Genomic DNA, 19464 nt, shown 5'->3' on the forward strand with positions numbered 1-19464 from the left:
GCACACTGAGCACATATATGGAGTGTTTTTCAGGCAGACAACGTATACTGGTGGTCACTGTCAGCAAAACTCTGCACTGTACTCCTCCTATATAATACTGCTGCTCCCCAGTCCCCACAATAAAGCAGTGTGAGCACAGATATATGCAGCACACTGAGCACAGATATGGAGCGTTTTTCAGGCAGAGAACGGATAAAACTGGTGGTCACTGATCAGCAAAACTCTGCACTGTACTCCTCCTATATAATACAACTTCTCCCCAGTCCCCACAATTTAGCAGTCTGAGCACAGATATATGCAGCACACTGAGCACAGATATGGAGCGTTTTTCAGGCAGAGAACGGATAAAACTGGTGGTCACTGATCAGCAAAACTCTGCACTGTACTCCTCCTATATAATACAGCTGCTCCGCAGTTCCCACAATTAAGCAGTGTGAGCACAGATATATGCAGCACACTGAGCACAGATATGGAGCGTTTTTCAGGCAGAGAACGGATAAAACTGGTGGTCACTGATCAGCAAAACTCTGCACTGTACTCCTCCTATATAATACTGCTGGTCCCCAGTCCCCACAATAAAGCAGTGTGAGCAGAGATACATGCAGCACACTGAGCACAGATATGGAGTGTTTTTCAGTCAGACAAGGTATACTGGTGGTCACTGTCAGCAAAACTCTGCACTGTACTCCTCCTATATAATACAGCTGCTCCCCAGTCCCCACAATAAAGCAGTGTGAGCACAGATATATGCAGCACACTAAGCACAGATATGGAGCGTTTTTCAGGCAGACAACGTATAATACTGGTGGTCACTGGTCAGCAAAACTCCGCACTGTACTCCTCCTATATAATACTGCTGGTCCCCAGTCCCCACAATTAAGCAGTGTGAGCACAGATATATGCAGCACACTGAGCACAGATATGGAGCGTTTTTCAGGCAGAGAACGTATAATACTGGTGGTCACTGGTCAGCAAAACTCTGCACTGTACTCCTCCTATATAATACAGCTGCTCCCCAGTCCCCACAATTAAGCAGTGTGAGCACAGATATATGCAGCACACTGAGCACATATATGGAGTGTTTTTCAGGCAGACAACGTATACTGGTGGTCACTGTCAGCAAAACTCTGCACTGTACTCCTCCTATATAATACTGCTGCTCCCCAGTCCCCACAATAAAGCAGTGTGAGCACAGATATATGCAGCACACTGAGCACAGATATGGAGCGTTTTTCAGGCAGAGAACGGATAAAACTGGTGGTCACTGATCAGCAAAACTCTGCACTGTACTCCTCCTATATAATACAACTTCTCCCCAGTCCCCACAATTTAGCAGTCTGAGCACAGATATATGCAGCACACTGAGCACAGATATGGAGCGTTTTTCAGGCAGAGAACGGATAAAACTGGTGGTCACTGATCAGCAAAACTCTGCACTGTACTCCTCCTATATAATACAGCTGCTCCGCAGTTCCCACAATTAAGCAGTGTGAGCACAGATATATGCAGCACACTGAGCACAGATATGGAGCATTTTTCAAGCAGAGAACGGATAAAACTGGTGGTCACTGATCAGCAAAACTCTGCACTGTACTCCTCCTATATAATACTGCTGGTCCCCAGTCCCCACAATAAAGCAGTGTGAGCACAGATACATGCAGCACACTGAGCACAGATATGGAGTGTTTTTCAGGCAGACAACGTATACTGGTGGTCACTGTCAGCAAAACTCTGCACTGTACTCCTCCTATATAATACAGCTGCTCCCCAGTCCCCACAATAAAGCAGTGTGAGCACAGATATATGCAGCACACTAAGCACAGATATGGAGCGTTTTTCAGGCAGACAACGTATAATACTGGTGGTCACTGGTCAGCAAAACTCCGCACTGTACTCCTCCTATATAATACTGCTGGTCCCCAGTCCCCACAATTAAGCAGTGTGAGCACAGATATATGCAGCACACTGAGCACAGATATGGAGCTTTTTTCAGGCAGAGAACGGATAAAACTGGTGGTCACTGATCAGCAAAACTCTGCACTGTACTCCTCCTATATAATACTGCTGGTCCCCAGTCCCCACAATAAAGCAGTGTGAGCACAGATACATGCAGCACACTGAGCACAGATATGGAGTGTTTTTCAGGCAGACAACGTATACTGGTGGTCACTGTCAGCAAATCTCTGCACTGTACTCCTCCTATATAATACAGCTGCTCCCCAGTCCCCACAATAAAGCAGTGTGAGCACAGATATATGCAGCACACTAAGCACAGATATGGAGCGTTTTTCAGGCAGACAACGTATAATACTGGTGGTCACTGGTCAGCAAAACTCCGCACTGTACTCCTCCTATATAATACTGCTGGTCCCCAGTCCCCACAATTAAGCAGTGTGAGCACAGATATATGCAGCACACTGAGCACAGATATGGAGCTTTTTTCAGGCAGAGAACGTATAATACTGGTGGTCACTGGTCAGCAAAACTCTGCACTGTACTCCTCCTATATAATACAGCTGCTCCCCAGTCCCCACAATTAAGCAGTGTGAGCACAGATATATGCAGCACACTGAGCACAGATATGGAGCATTTTTCAGGCAGAGAACGGATAAAACTGGTGGTCACTGATCAGCAAAACTCTGCACTGTACTCCTCCTATATAATACAGCTGCTCCCCAGTCCCCACAATTAAGCAGTGTGAGCACAGATATATGCAGCACACTGAGCACATATATGGAGTGTTTTTCAGGCAGACAACGTATACTGGTGGTCACTGTCAGCAAAACTCTGCACTGTACTCCTCCTATATAATACTGCTGCTCCCCAGTCCCCACAATTAAGCAGTGTGAGCACAGATATATGCAGCACACTAAGCACAGATATGGAGCGTTTTTCAGGCAGACAACGTATAATACTGGTGGTCACTGGTCAGCAAAACTCCGCACTGTACTCCTCCTATATAATACTGCTGGTCCCCAGTCCCCACAATTAAGCAGTGTGAGCACAGATATATGCAGCACACTGAGCACAGATATGGAGCGTTTTTCAGGCAGAGAACGTATAATACTGGTGGTCACTGGTCAGCAAAACTCTGCACTGTACTCCTCCTATATAATACAGCTGCTCCCCAGTCCCCACAATTAAGCAGTGTGAGCACAGATATATGCAGGACACTGAGCACAGATATGGAGTGTTTTTCAGGCAGAGAACGGATAAAACTGGTGGTCACTGATCAGCAAAACTCTGCACTGTACTCCTCCTATATAATACTGCTGCTCCCCAGTCCCCACAATAAAGCAGTGTGAGCACAGATATATGCAGCACACTGAGCACAGATATGGAGCGTTTTTCAGGCAGAGAACGGATAAAACTGGTGGTCACTGATCAGCAAAACTCTGCACTGTACTCCTCCTATATAATACAACTTCTCCCCAGTCCCCACAATTTAGCAGTCTGAGCACAGATATATGCAGCACACTGAGCACAGATATGGAGCGTTTTTCAGGCAGAGAACGGATAAAACTGGTGGTCACTGATCAGCAAAACTCTGCACTGTACTCCTCCTATATAATACAGCTGCTCCGCAGTTCCCACAATTAAGCAGTGTGAGCACAGATATATGCAGCACACTGAGCACAGATATGGAGCGTTTTTCAGGCAGAGAACGGATAAAACTGGTGGTCACTGATCAGCAAAACTCTGCACTGTACTCCTTCTATATAATACTGCTGGTCCCCAGTCCCCACAATAAAGCAGTGTGAGCACAGATACATGCAGCACACTGAGCACAGATATGGAGTGTTTTTCAGGCAGACAACGTATACTGGTGGTCACTGTCAGCAAAACTCTGCACTGTACTCCTCCTATATAATACAGCTGCTCCCCAGTCCCCACAATAAAGCAGTGTGAGCACAGATATATGCAGCACACTAAGCACAGATATGGAGCGTTTTTCAGGCAGACAACGTATAATACTGGTGGTCACTGGTCAGCAAAACTCCGCACTGTACTCCTCCTATATAATACTGCTGGTCCCCAGTCCCCACAATTAAGCAGTGTGAGCACAGATATATGCAGCACACTGAGCACAGATATGGAGCTTTTTTCAGGCAGAGAACGTATAATACTGGTGGTCACTGGTCAGCAAAACTCTGCACTGTACTCCTCCTATATAATACAGCTGCTCCCCAGTCCCCACAATTAAGCAGTGTGAGCACAGATATATGCAGCACACTGAGCACAGATATGGAGCATTTTTCAGGCAGAGAACGGATAAAACTGGTGGTCACTGATCAGCAAAACTCTGCACTGTACTCCTCCTATATAATACAGCTGCTCCCCAGTCCCCACAATTAAGCAGTGTGAGCACAGATATATGCAGCACACTGAGCACATATATGGAGTGTTTTTAAGGCAGACAACGTATACTGGTGGTCACTGTCAGCAAAACTCTGCACTGTACTCCTCCTATATAATACTGCTGCTCCCCAGTCCCCACAATAAAGCAGTGTGAGCACAGATATATGCAGCACACTAAGCACAGATATGGAGCGTTTTTCAGGCAGACAACGTATAATACTGGTGGTCACTGGTCAGCAAAACGCCGCACTGTACTCCTCCTATATAATACTGCTGGTCCCCAGTCCCCACAATTAAGCAGTGTGAGCACAGATATATGCAGCACACTGAGCACAGATATGGAGCGTTTTTCAGGCAGAGAACGTATAATACTGGTGGTCACTGGTCAGCAAAACTCTGCACTGTACTCCTCCTATATAATACAGCTGCTCCCCAGTCCCCACAATTAAGCAGTGTGAGCACAGATATATGCAGCACACTGAGCACAGATATGGAGCGTTTTTCAGGCAGAGAACGGATAAAACTGGTGGTCACTGATCAGCAAAACTCTGCACTGTACTCCTCCTATATAATACAACTGCTCCCCAGTCCCCACAATTAAGCAGTGTGAGCACAGATATATGCAGCACACTGAGCACATATATGGAGTGTTTTTCAGGCAGACAACGTATACTGGTGGTCACTGTCAGCAAAACTCTGCACTGTACTCCTCCTATATAATACTGCTGCTCCCCAGTCCCCACAATAAAGCAGTGTGAGCACAGATATATGCAGCACACTGAGCACAGATATGGAGCGTTTTTCAGGCAGACAACGTATAATACTGGTGGTCACTGGTCAGCAAAACTCTGCACTGTACTCCTCCTATATAATACTGCTGGTCCCCAGTCCCCACAATTAAGCAGTGTGAGCACAGATATATGCAGCACACTGAGCACAGATATGGAGTGTTTTTCAGGCAGTCAACGTATAATACTGGTGGTCACTGTCAGCAAAACTCTGCACTGTACTCCTCCTATATAATATACTGGTGGTCCCCAGTCCCCACAATAAAGCAGTGTGAGCACAGATATATGCAGCACACTGAGCACAGATATGGAGTGTTTTTCAGGCAGACAACGTATAATACTGGTGGTCACTGTAAGCAAAACTCTGCACTGTACTCCTCCTATATAATATACTGGTGGTCCCCAGTCCCCACAATAAAGCAGTGTGAGCACAGATATATGCAGCACACTGAGCACAGATATGGAGCGTTTTTCAGGCAGAGAACGGATAAAACTGGTGGTCACTGATCAGCAAAACTCTGCACTGTACTCCTCCTATATAATACAGCTGCTCCCCAGTCCCCACAATTAAGCAATAAGCACAAATATTTGCAGCAACATTAATAAACGGAGAGGACGCCAGCCACGTCCTCTCCCTAACATTTCCAATGCACGAGTGAAAATGGCGGTGACGCGCGGCGACTTATATAGAATCCGAATCTCGCGAGAATCCGAAAGCGGGATGATGACGTTCGGGCGCGCTCGGGTTAACCGAGCCATACGGGAGAATCCGAGTATGCCTCGGACCCGTGTAAAATGGGTGAAGTTCGGGAGGGTTCGGTTTCCGAGGAACGGAACACGCTCATCACTAATACTTACATGCATGCTATAGACCATAAATCTTCAACCTGTGGCCCTCCAGCTGCTGTGAAACTACACATCCCAGCATGCCCTTCCTCAATTTTAGCATGCCTTAATAGCAAAACTGTGGCAGGGCATGCTGAGATGTGTAGTTACACAACTGGAGGGCCACAGGTTGAAGACCCATATTATAGACATAAAACAGAAATTTCTTAAATCTAACTGTTTCTCTTTATTTCTTTTATTTATTTATTTATTTATGTATTAATAGTTTCTTATATAGCGTGGCAAAATTCATTGCACTTTATTTCTTTATTGATGCTAAACCCAAGATGTAAAAGAGGCTCCTGCACAGTAACTTTATGGCATGGTATAGGGAGACTAACATTTGTCTCTTCTGGGGACCTACCTGCTTATTGTGCAACTGTCACAGCCCAGTGATATTTCAAATATATTCTGGTTGCCTTGCCAGTAGCAAGTAATGAGGGGATGTAGTTATGTGACCGGCGGGCTCACAAAACTGGCACCTACATCCCTACCCCTCACTATCCAGATGGTCTGCATGTCGACCAACAGGGATTATTCCCACTCGTGGGTGTCCACATCACCAATAGAGTGGGAATAAAACCCGCAAGGGGCTTAGTTGCGCTCGCCCAGCCCCACCCTTCCATCAGACATCTAAATGCCGGGATCCCGCCGTCGGTATTGTGACCGGCGGTCTCCTGACCGCTGGTCACACATACCGAACCCATGAATGAGCGCCCCCATCTGCTAAATGTAACCAGTCTATACTATACTGAGCAGTCTAAAGCACTGTTACAGGGAACTTTGTACTACTAGGTTGACCTTCAAAATGAAAATGATGAAAGGCTGCCTAGCAAGCTAGTAGTGAAGTTCTCATTGACCAGTGGTTACCTACTGTAATGGTGTAACTTACTAGTTGATGATCTGACAACAATAGATTCTAACACTGTTCTATACAAAACTAATGATCCATAATTCAATCAAAACAAGCAATGGAAAAAATGTAATCCCTTTCATATCAGATCATGTTGCTTCTGGCTTTCTGTGGTCTGCTAATGAACCTAGGATTGTTCAGAAACATAAACAACAAGACTGAATATCATTTTCATTACTAGTGTATATATTGTAGCACACAGCAGGTCATGGGGGGTCATTCCGAGTTGATCGCTCGCTAGCTAGTTTTAGCAGCCGTGCAAACGCTATGCCACCGCCCACTGGGGAGTGTATTTTAGCTTAGCAGAAGTGTGAGCGCTTGTGCTGCCGAGCTCTGCAAAAACAGTTTTCTGAGTAGCTCTGAACCTACTCAGCGCTTGCGATCACTTCAGCCTATTCATGTCCGGATTTGACATCATACACCCGCCCAGCGAACGCCCAGCCACACCTGCGTTTTTTCAGACACGCCTGCGTCTTTGCAAACACTCCCTGAAAACCCAGAAACGCCCCCTTTCTATCAATCTTCTTGCGGCCGTCAGTGCAACTGAAAACTTCGCTACAACCTGTGCACAACCACAATGGGCTTTGTACCCGTACGACGCGTGTGCACATTGCAGCCCATATGCATGCGCAGAAATGCCAATTTTTCACCTGATCGCTGCACTGCGAAAATCAGCAGCGAGCAATCGACTCGAAATGACCCCCATAAACAATAATCAGCATAACAATGGTGAAAGGGTGTGAAATATAATGGCAAATTGCTTTGTAATGTTGGAATAATATAAAGAGTATCTGTTTGATTTGTTTGATATTGATTTTTACATTCATTATTCAGAAACTGGTTTCTCAATGCATCTTGCTCTGTACAATTGTTATTGAAGACTCACCAGGCACCATTCCTGTCAGCGTCGGAGCAGTGTAGCTGCCCTGTCCGGCAGGGGGGACGTGCGGAGGGTACCCCGGGAGGGTTGTGCTTGCCAAATCACGACCTGGAGAATCAAGCACAGCAAATCACTATGTGAAGTCTCACAAATGCCAGGCGTGTTTTTACATCTCCCTGAGAGCTGTGAGCCAATGCATTTGTCATCACTGCATAGTGGGAATATCAAGTTATCTTGATATTCTTGGCAGGGGAAGACATTATTTTTTGTACGCTACAATATTGTTAAAAATATGTTACAGAGGGTGTATGAGAAAGATAATTGGAAAAGATACATTATGCTGCACACTGCAAGGAAGCCTCCAAAACCCGTGCTTGTTTCAGTTTGTTTACCAACTGCCACACTGGTAATGAGCCGGGAAACTTACAGTACAGTACAGGGGTTTTCAAGGACGGTATAGTGTCAGCTGGAAAACACTACACACAGGCTGTTTACCATGCTAGTAGGACTGCAGACCTTCACATAAACACAGTTACAATCATGCAATAAGTAAGTGAAACAAGTGTACTATCTGGTGTGGCCGGTGATAGTTGGAGTGATGAGCAGACAGCTAGCTAATGAATTTGTCCAGTTTGCCTGTTTGATTGTCTACACATAGGCATACCTCCCAATATGACCCTCTCTATGGGCAGGATTCAAATGTTCCTCCCACCCTCCCGCCCTCTATCACGCCCACCGGTGGTATTCTAATGTTACTGCCGACGGGTGAATAAGGGGAGTGTTTTCTGTCTGACTATCGGCAGCATACACAACTTATACGTTTAAGGAATGACAGGGCATGTAGTGGGTGTTGCATTTGCAAAATTGCGACCCCAAGCTTTAAAAGTAACGCTCATCAGTTTTTCTGAGTAGCTGACAGGTCATGTAGATCACGTTACTAATGATGAACGCAGGACCAGAAGGCCCAATGTTCCCACTACCACATACTTTCCTACACTCCCGGAATGGCCAAGATGCTCCCAAATATCGGGTGACCCTCCCGGCCCTCCGGAAGAGCAGGCAAGTCTACCGATTCTTGAGGTTGCCGCTGCCCGTCCACCCACTTAGTGTGTAAAGTGGGCGGTCCAGGCAGTCGATGACGCCACTCTTGCTGAATCGTGTCACCATAGCCACGCCCCCTGCATTATAATGCCGGTGATCGCGGCATTACAGAGCAGGGGCATGGCTTAAAGGAGGTGCCGCGGTAACCCTGCCCCCATCCTGCCTCCACCCTGCCCCCATCACACCTCCGGTCCGCCCCCTCCTCACGTCACAGCCCTCCCCTGCCCCCCTGCTAATCCGACCTGGCTGCTCTCTCCTGGAGAGAGCAACCCAGAATGACGACATGTATGCGCTACCAACATGCTAAATACATGCAGGTGCATTGAATTCCTGAAGTCATATAGCTTAACACACTGCAACGCACATGTTTGCTGCAGAAAGCATTCTTATGTGATGGTGTGTATGCAAATGTTATTGCATACAGCACACAGTATGTTCATTACACAGTGTGTATGTTTTTTACACAACAATATATATATATATTCACACATTTCACTTACAGTGCTCCAACCCATATGTTAAAGTATTACTGTTTTTTTATATAGTATGTGTTATTTATAGTATGATCAGTGATGTTCCTTGGACCAACATTTTTGCAAAATGACCGGAAATATCACCTATGCACACCACTTTTGCATAATGATTCTGATAACGTTTTATTTATTTATTTTAATTATTACATTTTCAGTTACACTATAAAGTTAATGTCCAAATAATATATTTATCAAATAAAGGATTGAAACATTTATACAGTGGATTGTGGATTTACATTCATAACCACACTTTTGGTCCCAAAAACTGTAATTAAATAAATAAACATTACAAAAACAACATCCTCACTAGCAGTCACACGCAGTCACATTGTATGATGAAGCAGTTAATCAGAACCAGTTTTAAACAATTATTTCATTCACCATCCACGCTTTCAAAGTTTAATTGATTGATAATTGCAGTAGTTCACAGCAATATCTGCAACTGTGTTTGGCTTGCAAAAGCATCAAATTGCTAGTACTGTGTGGTGTTGCACATTTGCGTGAACACATTCTGATATGCGTTTATGGCTTTTTCGAGAGCTGGGTGAGATCTACAGTGTGCATACACACAGTGCAGTACACAGTTACAACTGGGGGTTTGGCTTGGTAAGTGCTGATTTTAGTGTTTGCTATTGCAAACCGGTTGCATATGATCGCAGATACATTCACTAATGAATCAGACCCTGGGGCCATTCCGAGTTGTTCGCTCGTTGCCGATTTTCGCTATACTGCAATTAGTCGCTTACTGCGCATGTGCAAGGTTCGCAGAGTGCATGTGCTTAGTTATTTTACACAAAAGTTAGGTATTTTACTCACGGCATAACGAGGATTTTTCATCGCTCTGGTGAGCGTAGTGTGATTGACAGGAAGTGGGTGTTTCTGGGCGGAAACTGCCCGTTTTCTGGGAGTGTGCGAAAAAACGCTGGCGTTTCTGGGAAAAACGCGGGAGTATCTGAAGAAACGGGGGAGTGTCTGGGCGAACGCTGGGTGTGTTTGTGACGTCAAACCAGGAACGAAACTGACTGAACTGATCGCAATGTAGGAGTAAGTCTGGAGCTACTCAGAAACTGCTAAGAAATTTCTATTCGCAATTCTGCTATGTTAAGATACACTCCCAGAGGGCGGCGGCTTAGCGTGTGCAATGCTGCTAAAAGCAGCTAGCGAGCGAACAACTCGGAATGAGGGCCCCTATGTTATAGCCTTTGGACTTTGTTATGTAAAATTCCAATAACCATTCACCACACATGTGAATTTAAACCACCATGACAGACAGCAGAAATGACGGCATCACTGTGACAGCTGGTTATTGAGGAACTTTCCTGGCAAGAAGAGCATGTTACGTGGATGTGAAGAGAAAAATTGTAAAGCTGGGAGAACTAAAGAATATATATATATATAAAAAATTATGATTATTCTGATTTGTAAACATAAGCTATTGTTACTTCTCCCACCAAACTATAACCAAACCTGAGACCTAGTTAATTCTAGTATTTATTTTTAGTTTAAAATTTCTATACAACTTATAGTTTATACTTTATTTTAATACCATTTTAATTTTATATAATACTAATCATGACATTCTCCTGACCTGGGGCAGGTCTGTAACCAGACCTGCCCCACAAACTCTCATCCTGTCACCCACCCCATCTGCCCCGCAGACACTATCACCGTGTCAAATACTTGACCTGTCCCCGCAGAAATAGGCTGGTGGGAAGGGGCTCACTGTTTGATATTCCAATCCACCATCTTGTTCTCCACCATTTGGGTCTCAAGTCCTTGAAAGGGCAGCAAGGCCCTTTGGACCTTGTTGGATGTTGCCCTGTTGTTGCTGGTTGAGAAGGGCCTCCCATAACAGTTTAAGCTTCAGGGCCCCAAATATGTAGGTCTGCCACTGGTTCTGACTGTTTATGTGACCATATATTTAGTTAAGTATGGGTTGGCGGATATTTATATTGTAATGATATTGAGCATAAAAAATAAACTACTGCATGGCACCTTGACCAGGGGTGTAGCCAAAACATGGTGGGCCCCATAGCAGCATTTTTGAGGGGTCCCTTTGACAATGCTTTTATGTAGAGAGACCCCTTTCCACAGCAGTTGTTCATGTTATGCTCCATAGCAGTGCCCTAGCTTACGTTATGTGTCATTTCTAGGGCTGGCTGTACACATTATGCAACACAGTATCCCCAATTCACATAAAGCCAGTGCCTCCAGTTCATATTGTGCAACATTACAATGTCCCAGTATGTAATAGTATAGTACCCTCCAGTTCACTTATTTCACATTATAATCAACAGGTCCAGGGGCATACCAAGATATATTGTAGGCCCCAAGGCAAAAGTTTGTAAGGGCTCCTATGTATCTACCAATGGTGAAAAATGTATAACACATGTAACTATGACAGGGAAGGTGGGCCCCTCTCAGCTCTGGGCCCCATAGCAGCTGCACTCCCTGCACCTATGGTAGCTACGCCCTTGACCTTGACAGTATAGTATTTTTACCATAATTATTAATGCACTGCCATTTTACTAGGGTTCATTGGGGAAACATTGAAGTATTGCAGTGTAAAATACACTGCGTTCAAAATCCAATAATTACAAATAAATTAAATTGTATTTATTTTAGACAATCAGCAAGAAATATGAAAATGAAAATGAAAAAAAAAACATCAAGATTTTGAACAATAAGATAATTGCTGGTGCGTTATTCTAAACACAAGATAAAAATCTAAAATAGTTTCACATTATCTGTAAATCTATAGGGGCAAGCACATTACAGCCCTACCTATATACTCTAAGTGACTTTATTTGCTAAAGAGAGAAACCAAGCAATCTCTAGCTGCTGCTGTAATAAGCTGCCCAGTACATACTATATCTGTAGAAATCCTGTCTTGTCCATGTAGATGTTAGTTTGCATTGCCTATAATTACTGCAGCTGAAGCTACCAAAGTATGTAATTAATAATGTTTCTGGGCTGAATGGGATGTGCATGCTGGTCTGTTTGCAGATATATAAATGTAGAAAATAAGAATGAATATTGTTTAGGCTCTGAGATCACCCCCCCCCCCACTCTTCTCCCAATTATTTTAATACATTGCAAAGATGGCCCATAGCCCATTTGTAACAGTTTTGTTATCTTAATTAGTCTTCACCACGTTAAAACCGAGTGCTTCATGCCCATTCCGTGAGCTAGGTAATGCCACAGGTGTGGGCATGAAATTATTAACAAGGCATGGCATTCACAGAGGGCATATGGGTCAGGCAGAACAGGCCTTAAATTAAACATTGATAAGCAGAACACAATTATCCATCACGTTTAAGTGACTGCATGAAATTAGGAGCCAGGAGGATGTGTCAACCAGAGAGGAGAATTTGCAGTAAAAATTGTGACACTCAGGACGACTACTGTGACTCTTGCTTAAGAAAGCTGCAAACAGTGTAATCTGTTATACAAGCCATAAAATTCAGATTAGGAGAACCAAAATAATATTATCTCCCCAGGTATAGCTTCCACTAAACTAGATTTTTTTTTCTGGTTCACTATGTACAGCACAAATGCATACATACTGTACATACAAGTGATATCGAGGGAAGATTGTAATACAAATGCAGTGTGTTGCCATTTGTTCCATGCTTAAGAGTCTAAACTCTTCAGCACATCGTTTTGTCTTTCCAATATGCAGTAAAATAAGCCAAGCACGTCACATAAAATGAAAATGCCTATATTGTTAGAGTATAATCAGCGAGTGTGCAGTGAATAACACCTGCAGTGTGCATATGGTGAGGCAATATCTACCTTTTTATTTTTATGACAATAAGACTGTAAGTAGATCTTCGTCTTCTCTTACCCGTCATAGAAGATGCCTTTAGTTTACTAAATGTGGAATGCGTATAAAAAGTAGTTGCACAGTGAAACATGATACTGATAAATGTAGATGTATTTGAATATAATTAGAAGATTGTCCATTTCCATAAAATTAGAATCTACTTAACTAGTACCCTGGTTTATTGGTTCTATGTAGTTATGAGGGCAAAGTTACTGCAATATACTGGCGGAAACCCTTTCTACTTCCTGGTCAGCAGATTATTTCATGCAGATGGTGAAGGAACATTGTTCTGTAAAATAATTGATTGGGGAGTCACAAATGGACAACGTCGGGCTAATTTATTCAACCCAGCGGCTACAGTATCTGCAAGTGTGGCATACCCTTTCACTTTCTTATGACCTTTTTTCTATGTAGTACCCACAGAAATCATCCATGTTATCTTCTTGTTTTTTCAAAAGAGTTTGGATTTTTTCAAAATACTATTTTGTTCTTTATAACTCAAGACTAGCATGCAGGATAGAATTTGCAACAGTAGTGGCGTAACAGAGGCAAATAACAATTTTTATTACTTTCGAAAAATAAATTGAACAAACAATTGAATAAAAGAATTGATTGTCATACATTTCTGAATAGCTACGTGTCTCACCATTAGACTGTTACCCCATTTATATGGATAATTACAAAAAAAAAAGATTAAAGTAAAAAATTTCAGTAATAAATAATTAAACACGGGCACAAAACGTGTTCATTTGTTTTTTCTTTTTATATTATTTTTTAGAGTGATAGAATTATGTAATTTTATTAAATATTATTATTTTTCATGCTCAAACAGAAATCTACATTATGTGTAGCCTGTGGGCTTTAATAGAATAGCCCCGACAGACCAATTAGCCCATAAAGTTCACTGGAAGATTGTTTTTATTCTTTTTGAGTTGTGTCTGGGCCTGTACTCTGTTGCAGGATATTCCTATTTGTTCCTGCATCAAACAAGCAGGGAAAGTTTGTAGGATAAAATCTATTGTGAAACTTCATAACAAGGAAAATTAACAAGGAGATTATAGATGAATACTTATAGTACTGCCTGCAGTCTTTTTATACTAACAAATGGAGCATACACAGGGGATCATTCAGACCTGATCACTTGCTATATGGTTTTGGCAGTTCTGCGTTCACATAGTCACCGCCCACCGGGGACTTTATTTTAGCTGTGCAAGTGTGTGATCGCATGTCCAGTCAAGTGGTACAAAAAAACTTTGTGCAGTCTCTGAGTAGCCCAGAACTTACTCAGCCGCTGCGATCACTTCAGCCTGTCCAGGGCCGGAATTGACGTTAGACACCCGCCCTGCAAACGCTTGGACACGCCTGCGTTTTTCCAACCACTCCCTGAAAACGGTCAGTTGCCACCCACAAACGCCTTCTTCCTGTCAATCTCCTTGCGATCGGCTGTGCAAATGGATTCTTCGTAAAACCCATCGCACAGCAACGATCCGCTTTGTACCCGTGCGACGTGCCTGCGCATTGCGGTGCATATGCATGCGCAGTTCTGACCTGATCGCAGCGCTGCAAAAAGCGCTAGCGATCGATCAGGTCTGAATGACCCCCACAGTTAGGAGCAAACAAAAAAACGCAGTTTCACTGGACAAAACCACGTTGCATTGCAAGCGGGACATAATCCCAGGAGAGGGATTTTGAGTGCACAGCAGGTGGCTTGCCCTGTGCTGCGCGAGCTGCTGCGCAGCCTCCACCCTCCTCCTCCGCTGTGTGGATGAGGGGCACATGCGCACATCATCCATTCACCACAAGCAAAAGCAGTCAGTATTTTTCCTGCATGCAAAAATATAAATGCTTTTGCACCCCTTGTATTGTAATTTGTAACATGGTTGTTCTAGGAGCAAATTGCTCTTTTTATGGTCAGTGATTTGGTTACTGCCCTTCTCTTTGTTCCTTTTGATATCATTCATATGTGCCCGGACTTTAGTTTCTTTTTTGATCATTTATTTGCTGATTTACCAATTCTATCCCTTTGTGTATGATGCAGGCTACATGAATTCTTGTCTATTTTTTACTTGCCTCCATGTTGGTCAGTTACTATAGATACATCTTAAAGACATGGATGGGAGCAAGCAAAGAAAGGTGAAGACATTAAGGGGGTCATTCTGACCCATTCGCTCGCTGCTTTTTATCGCAGCCGAGTGAACGGTTCCCTACTGCGCATGCGCCGGCGCCGTAGTGCACCGGCGCATGCCAGACAGCCGAAGGCCGTAGCAGGGCTGCGATCGCCTCTGTTGGGTGGGAGGGGGCAGAAAGGCGGTGTTTGGCCGCCGTTTCGTGGGTGCGGTCCGGCCAACGCAGGCATGGCCAGACCGAACAGGGGCGGGCCGCAGCGGCTGCGTGAGATCATACGCAGCAGCTGCGAGCTGGGGAGCGAAGAGTAGCTCCTGGCCAGCACGCTAAAGCTGCCTTTGCACTTCTGTGGGGGGGGGGGGGGGCGGCACTGACATGCGGGGCGGACTAGCCCTGTGCTGGGCGTCCCCCCGCATGTCAGGGAAGATGATCGTAGCTGTAAATTTAGCACAGCTACGATCAACTTGGAATGACCCCCTAAGTTGTATGGGAAATTAGGTCTGTTAAGGGTAAAGACCAGGACAAGCCTGTCTATAGTTACTGATCTAGAGATGTCACTAATGATCATTAGGGGGAAGTAATTCCTTTTGGTGACAATTCTATTGGCTGCACATTCACACACTCAGGCAATATATTGTTAGTTCACAAGTAGAAAAGAATTTGAATACCAACCTTTTGTAATTTTAGCTAGTGATTCTTTAGTAAAAATGGTGAAAGTAGTACAATATGTTATTGGTAAAGTTAGGCTAGGTGGTGGTGGTGGTGGTGAGCCACTCATTTAGTGTTGGGCTGGAGGGATCCTCCCACACAAAGAAGTAATACAGGGTGTGTCCACATCTGAGGGCTGTGGATAGAATACAGATGGGGCTGTGGCAGCCATGCAGTAACCCTGAAGCCCAGTGAGCCTGGAGGCCAAGAGGCTGGTGTCCATATCTGCAGGAGACATGTATGGACACCAGCCTCCAGGCTCACTGAGACTTTGAGACTGTAAAGTTTTCAGACTAGCTGTTGGATAGTCAGGGTTGAAGAAGTGAGATAGTGCCCTGAATGAGGGCTAGGCTTTTATTATTTTCTGTATTCTCTGAATGGATGACATTAAAACACCCTTGTATTTGTTTAAACCTGAACTAGCTGTGTGGTGGACCTTATTTTGAGCACCAAGATACTATACCACTGACCATAGTTTACAAAAATAGGTGTTTATCCCCTTTTCTCCATTCATTCACATACTGCATCATCCCCATAAAAATAGATTTTTTGATTGGTGTCAATAAATAAACATTCATGGATAGGCAATGCTTCAATTATCACCATTAAACATGTGGAAGTTGATGGTTATGATCATTATAATGATACTGTCGCATCAAACATATGAGCTTTATTGTGATAAAGGCCTGATGGTCATTTTAGGCTATTCAATTAGAGCCCATCTGGATTGTATGGCAAATTACCCTGTATTGCACGAAGACACATAAGGTCCGCGAAAAGCAACAGACCTATGTGCTTTTGTGACAACTACTGCGGAATAAATGGTCACATATCTGGGATTTGATTTGCATGACTGAGGCAGGTAAAACAAAGGCCCTCATTCCGAGTTGATCGCTCGCTAGCTGCTTTTAGCAGAAGTGCAAACGCTAATCCGCCACCCTCTGGGAGTGTATCTTAGCTTAGCAGAAGTGCGAACGAAAGGTTCGCAGAACTGCTTGAAAAAAAGATCGAAACTTACTCCTAGCTAGCGATGACTTCAGACTGTTCAGTTCCTGTTTTGACGTCACAAACACGCCCCGCATTCAGCCAGCCACTTCCCCGTTTCCCCAGCCACTCCTGCGTTTTTATCAGGCACGCCTGCGTTTTACACACACTCCCCGAAAACGGTCAGTTTCCGCCCAGAAACACCCACTTCCTGTCAGTCACTCACCGATCAGCAGTGCGACTGAAAAGCGTCGCTAGACCTTGTGTGAAACTGCATTGTTTTGTGTGAAAGTACATTGCGCGTGCGCACTGCGCACCATACACATGCGCAAAAATGCAGCTTTTTCACCTAATCGCCACGCAGCAACCGAAAGCAGTTAGCGATCAACTCGGAATGACCCCCAAAATCCCCAATAAGTGCCAGCATTGGCACTGATTAGTAAGTCAATTAGACGCGGAAAATTACTGTAGCTAATTGGATACTGTCCACTGTAGCTTAACACTGTAGCTTACTGTACCTTTTACCATATTAGAATTACTCACAAAGTGGTAAAAGCAATATACAAACTCTGGTCATAGCAACTTCTTGACAAATCTGTTATGAAATGTACCTGAATACAAACATATTTTGTCTACTCTATGGTAAAAATATTGTCATATAAGGAATCTGATGTAGCATTATCAGGTTTCCTTTCCTGTATGAATCACAGAATCACAGATTCCTTAAAATTATTATGTTTTTCAAGGGTACTAGGCTTATGTGCTTCTGAGATGTGGAACATGGGTCAGGCAAATCCTTTGTACAAGGCCGTCTTCAGAGCAGTGTAGTCCCCTGGGCAAAGCAATGCACTGGGGCCCCTACCCATCCTTCAGCGGTAGGGGTCATTCCTAGAGAGGAGGAGGCCCGTGTGCAGGCTACGCCTGTGCCCCCTCTTCTCTAGCCAGCAGAGCTGTGTAGACTTTGGGCACTAGGGTGCCCTAGCGCTGTCCCAGATGCTCATATCTCCTGAAAAATGGCTTGGCGGACATTTTCCCAGTGATTTTTGTACTGCGCATGTGCAAAACACCAGGTAAAATGGCACCATGCCATTTTCCCAGTGATTTCTGCAGCGCTGCTGCTGCGTTGTGGGTGCAGGGTGTGGACCCCCCTGGATCCTGTGGTCCATGTGCACTGCACACACTGCACCCATTATAAATACGCCAGTGGGGGGGGGGCCTATCAGCAGCAGCTTTGATGTCCCATGGGCAGTAGGGGGTGGAGATGGAGCAGGAGGGAGAACACTAATATGTAGAAGGGGCATTGGGCTGGATGAAGGGGCCTTGGTACATGGCTTTCAGGGTGGTAGGGGGTGTTTAATATGTAGGGGAGGGGTTGATAGTGGAGTGGGCTTAATATTCATCATTTTCCGGTGGGAGGGCAGCTTGCTTGACTAAAGATACTGTATCTCTAGTTACTGGAAATAGATTTCTTAGCTTTTAATGGGTAAACAACTAGACAGTTTCACCTTTCAGGAGATACTGGGAACTTGGGGATCAGACTTCAGGAGCCAGAGCAATCCACTGACAAATATATAAAACTGCATACCAGGCGTGTGGAGCTGGAGCAGGGACCAGCTGCTGGAAGGCTGATATCTCTGGTTCTGGGCATAGTACAAACAAGCTGCCAGTGTCCACTGAAAGGGGAGAGTCACAGCTTTTGCAATATAGCCTAAGAAAAACACTAAGTCTGACAGAACCTAAAATATCTGGCTGGGAAGAGCAATTTACAGGCTTGGACGGGGACCACTGCTTTGAAGTTGTATATCTCCGGTTCCCCAGGGCCGATGTTCAAAAATCTGGTACCCCTGGAAAAAGGGGACCCTCAGCTATCAGCCTAGGGCCTTTATACTCGTGGTGCCCTTGGGCAAGTGTCCATTGAGCCCATACGAAAAGACGGCCCTGTCTTTGTACACTTACCTTATGCCTGCTAAATGGAAGATGCATCTATTCATCAGCAGTTAACACAAACAAAGGATTGACCAGGGGAGAGGGCCACTCCTTCAGCTGAATATCTGCTCCTAATCGGCACCTATGCCAGCCCTTGCATGGTCAGTACGGTACCTACTTCGGGCACGAAGTTCCAGGAAACATCAGAATGTAATAATGTTGTAACACTGCAGATTAGATACTGAAAAAGCATCAACTATGAACTGCAGAGGGTAGTATATAGCGAACGCAGACAGGACTGTGGAAGCACGAGAGTTAATGTTTGGGGGTAAGGTTGGTGTGGAGAATCAGTACAAAACATAGATACTGGATAGGCTGGTTTGTACAATACAAAGTATGCAGAAGGGGTGGCAGCATAGTACATAACATACAGAAGG

The 19464-nt window shown here is 44.4% G+C and overlaps 1 protein-coding gene across 1 annotated transcript in view; it reads right to left on the reverse strand.

The window, feature by feature from the left end:
* Nucleotides 1-19464, reverse strand: part of PAX5 (paired box 5) — a 278836-nt gene that overhangs the window by 86178 nt on the left and 173194 nt on the right. The window contains exon 7 of the mRNA XM_063914645.1: nucleotides 7832-7933. Within this exon, the coding sequence (XP_063770715.1) occupies nucleotides 7832-7933 (102 nt within the window). The remainder of the gene's footprint in view (nucleotides 1-7831; nucleotides 7934-19464) is intronic.

The sequence above is a fragment of the Pseudophryne corroboree genome, chromosome 1 (assembly GCF_028390025.1).
Source record: "Pseudophryne corroboree isolate aPseCor3 chromosome 1, aPseCor3.hap2, whole genome shotgun sequence".
Lineage (NCBI taxonomy): Eukaryota > Metazoa > Chordata > Amphibia > Anura > Myobatrachidae > Pseudophryne > Pseudophryne corroboree.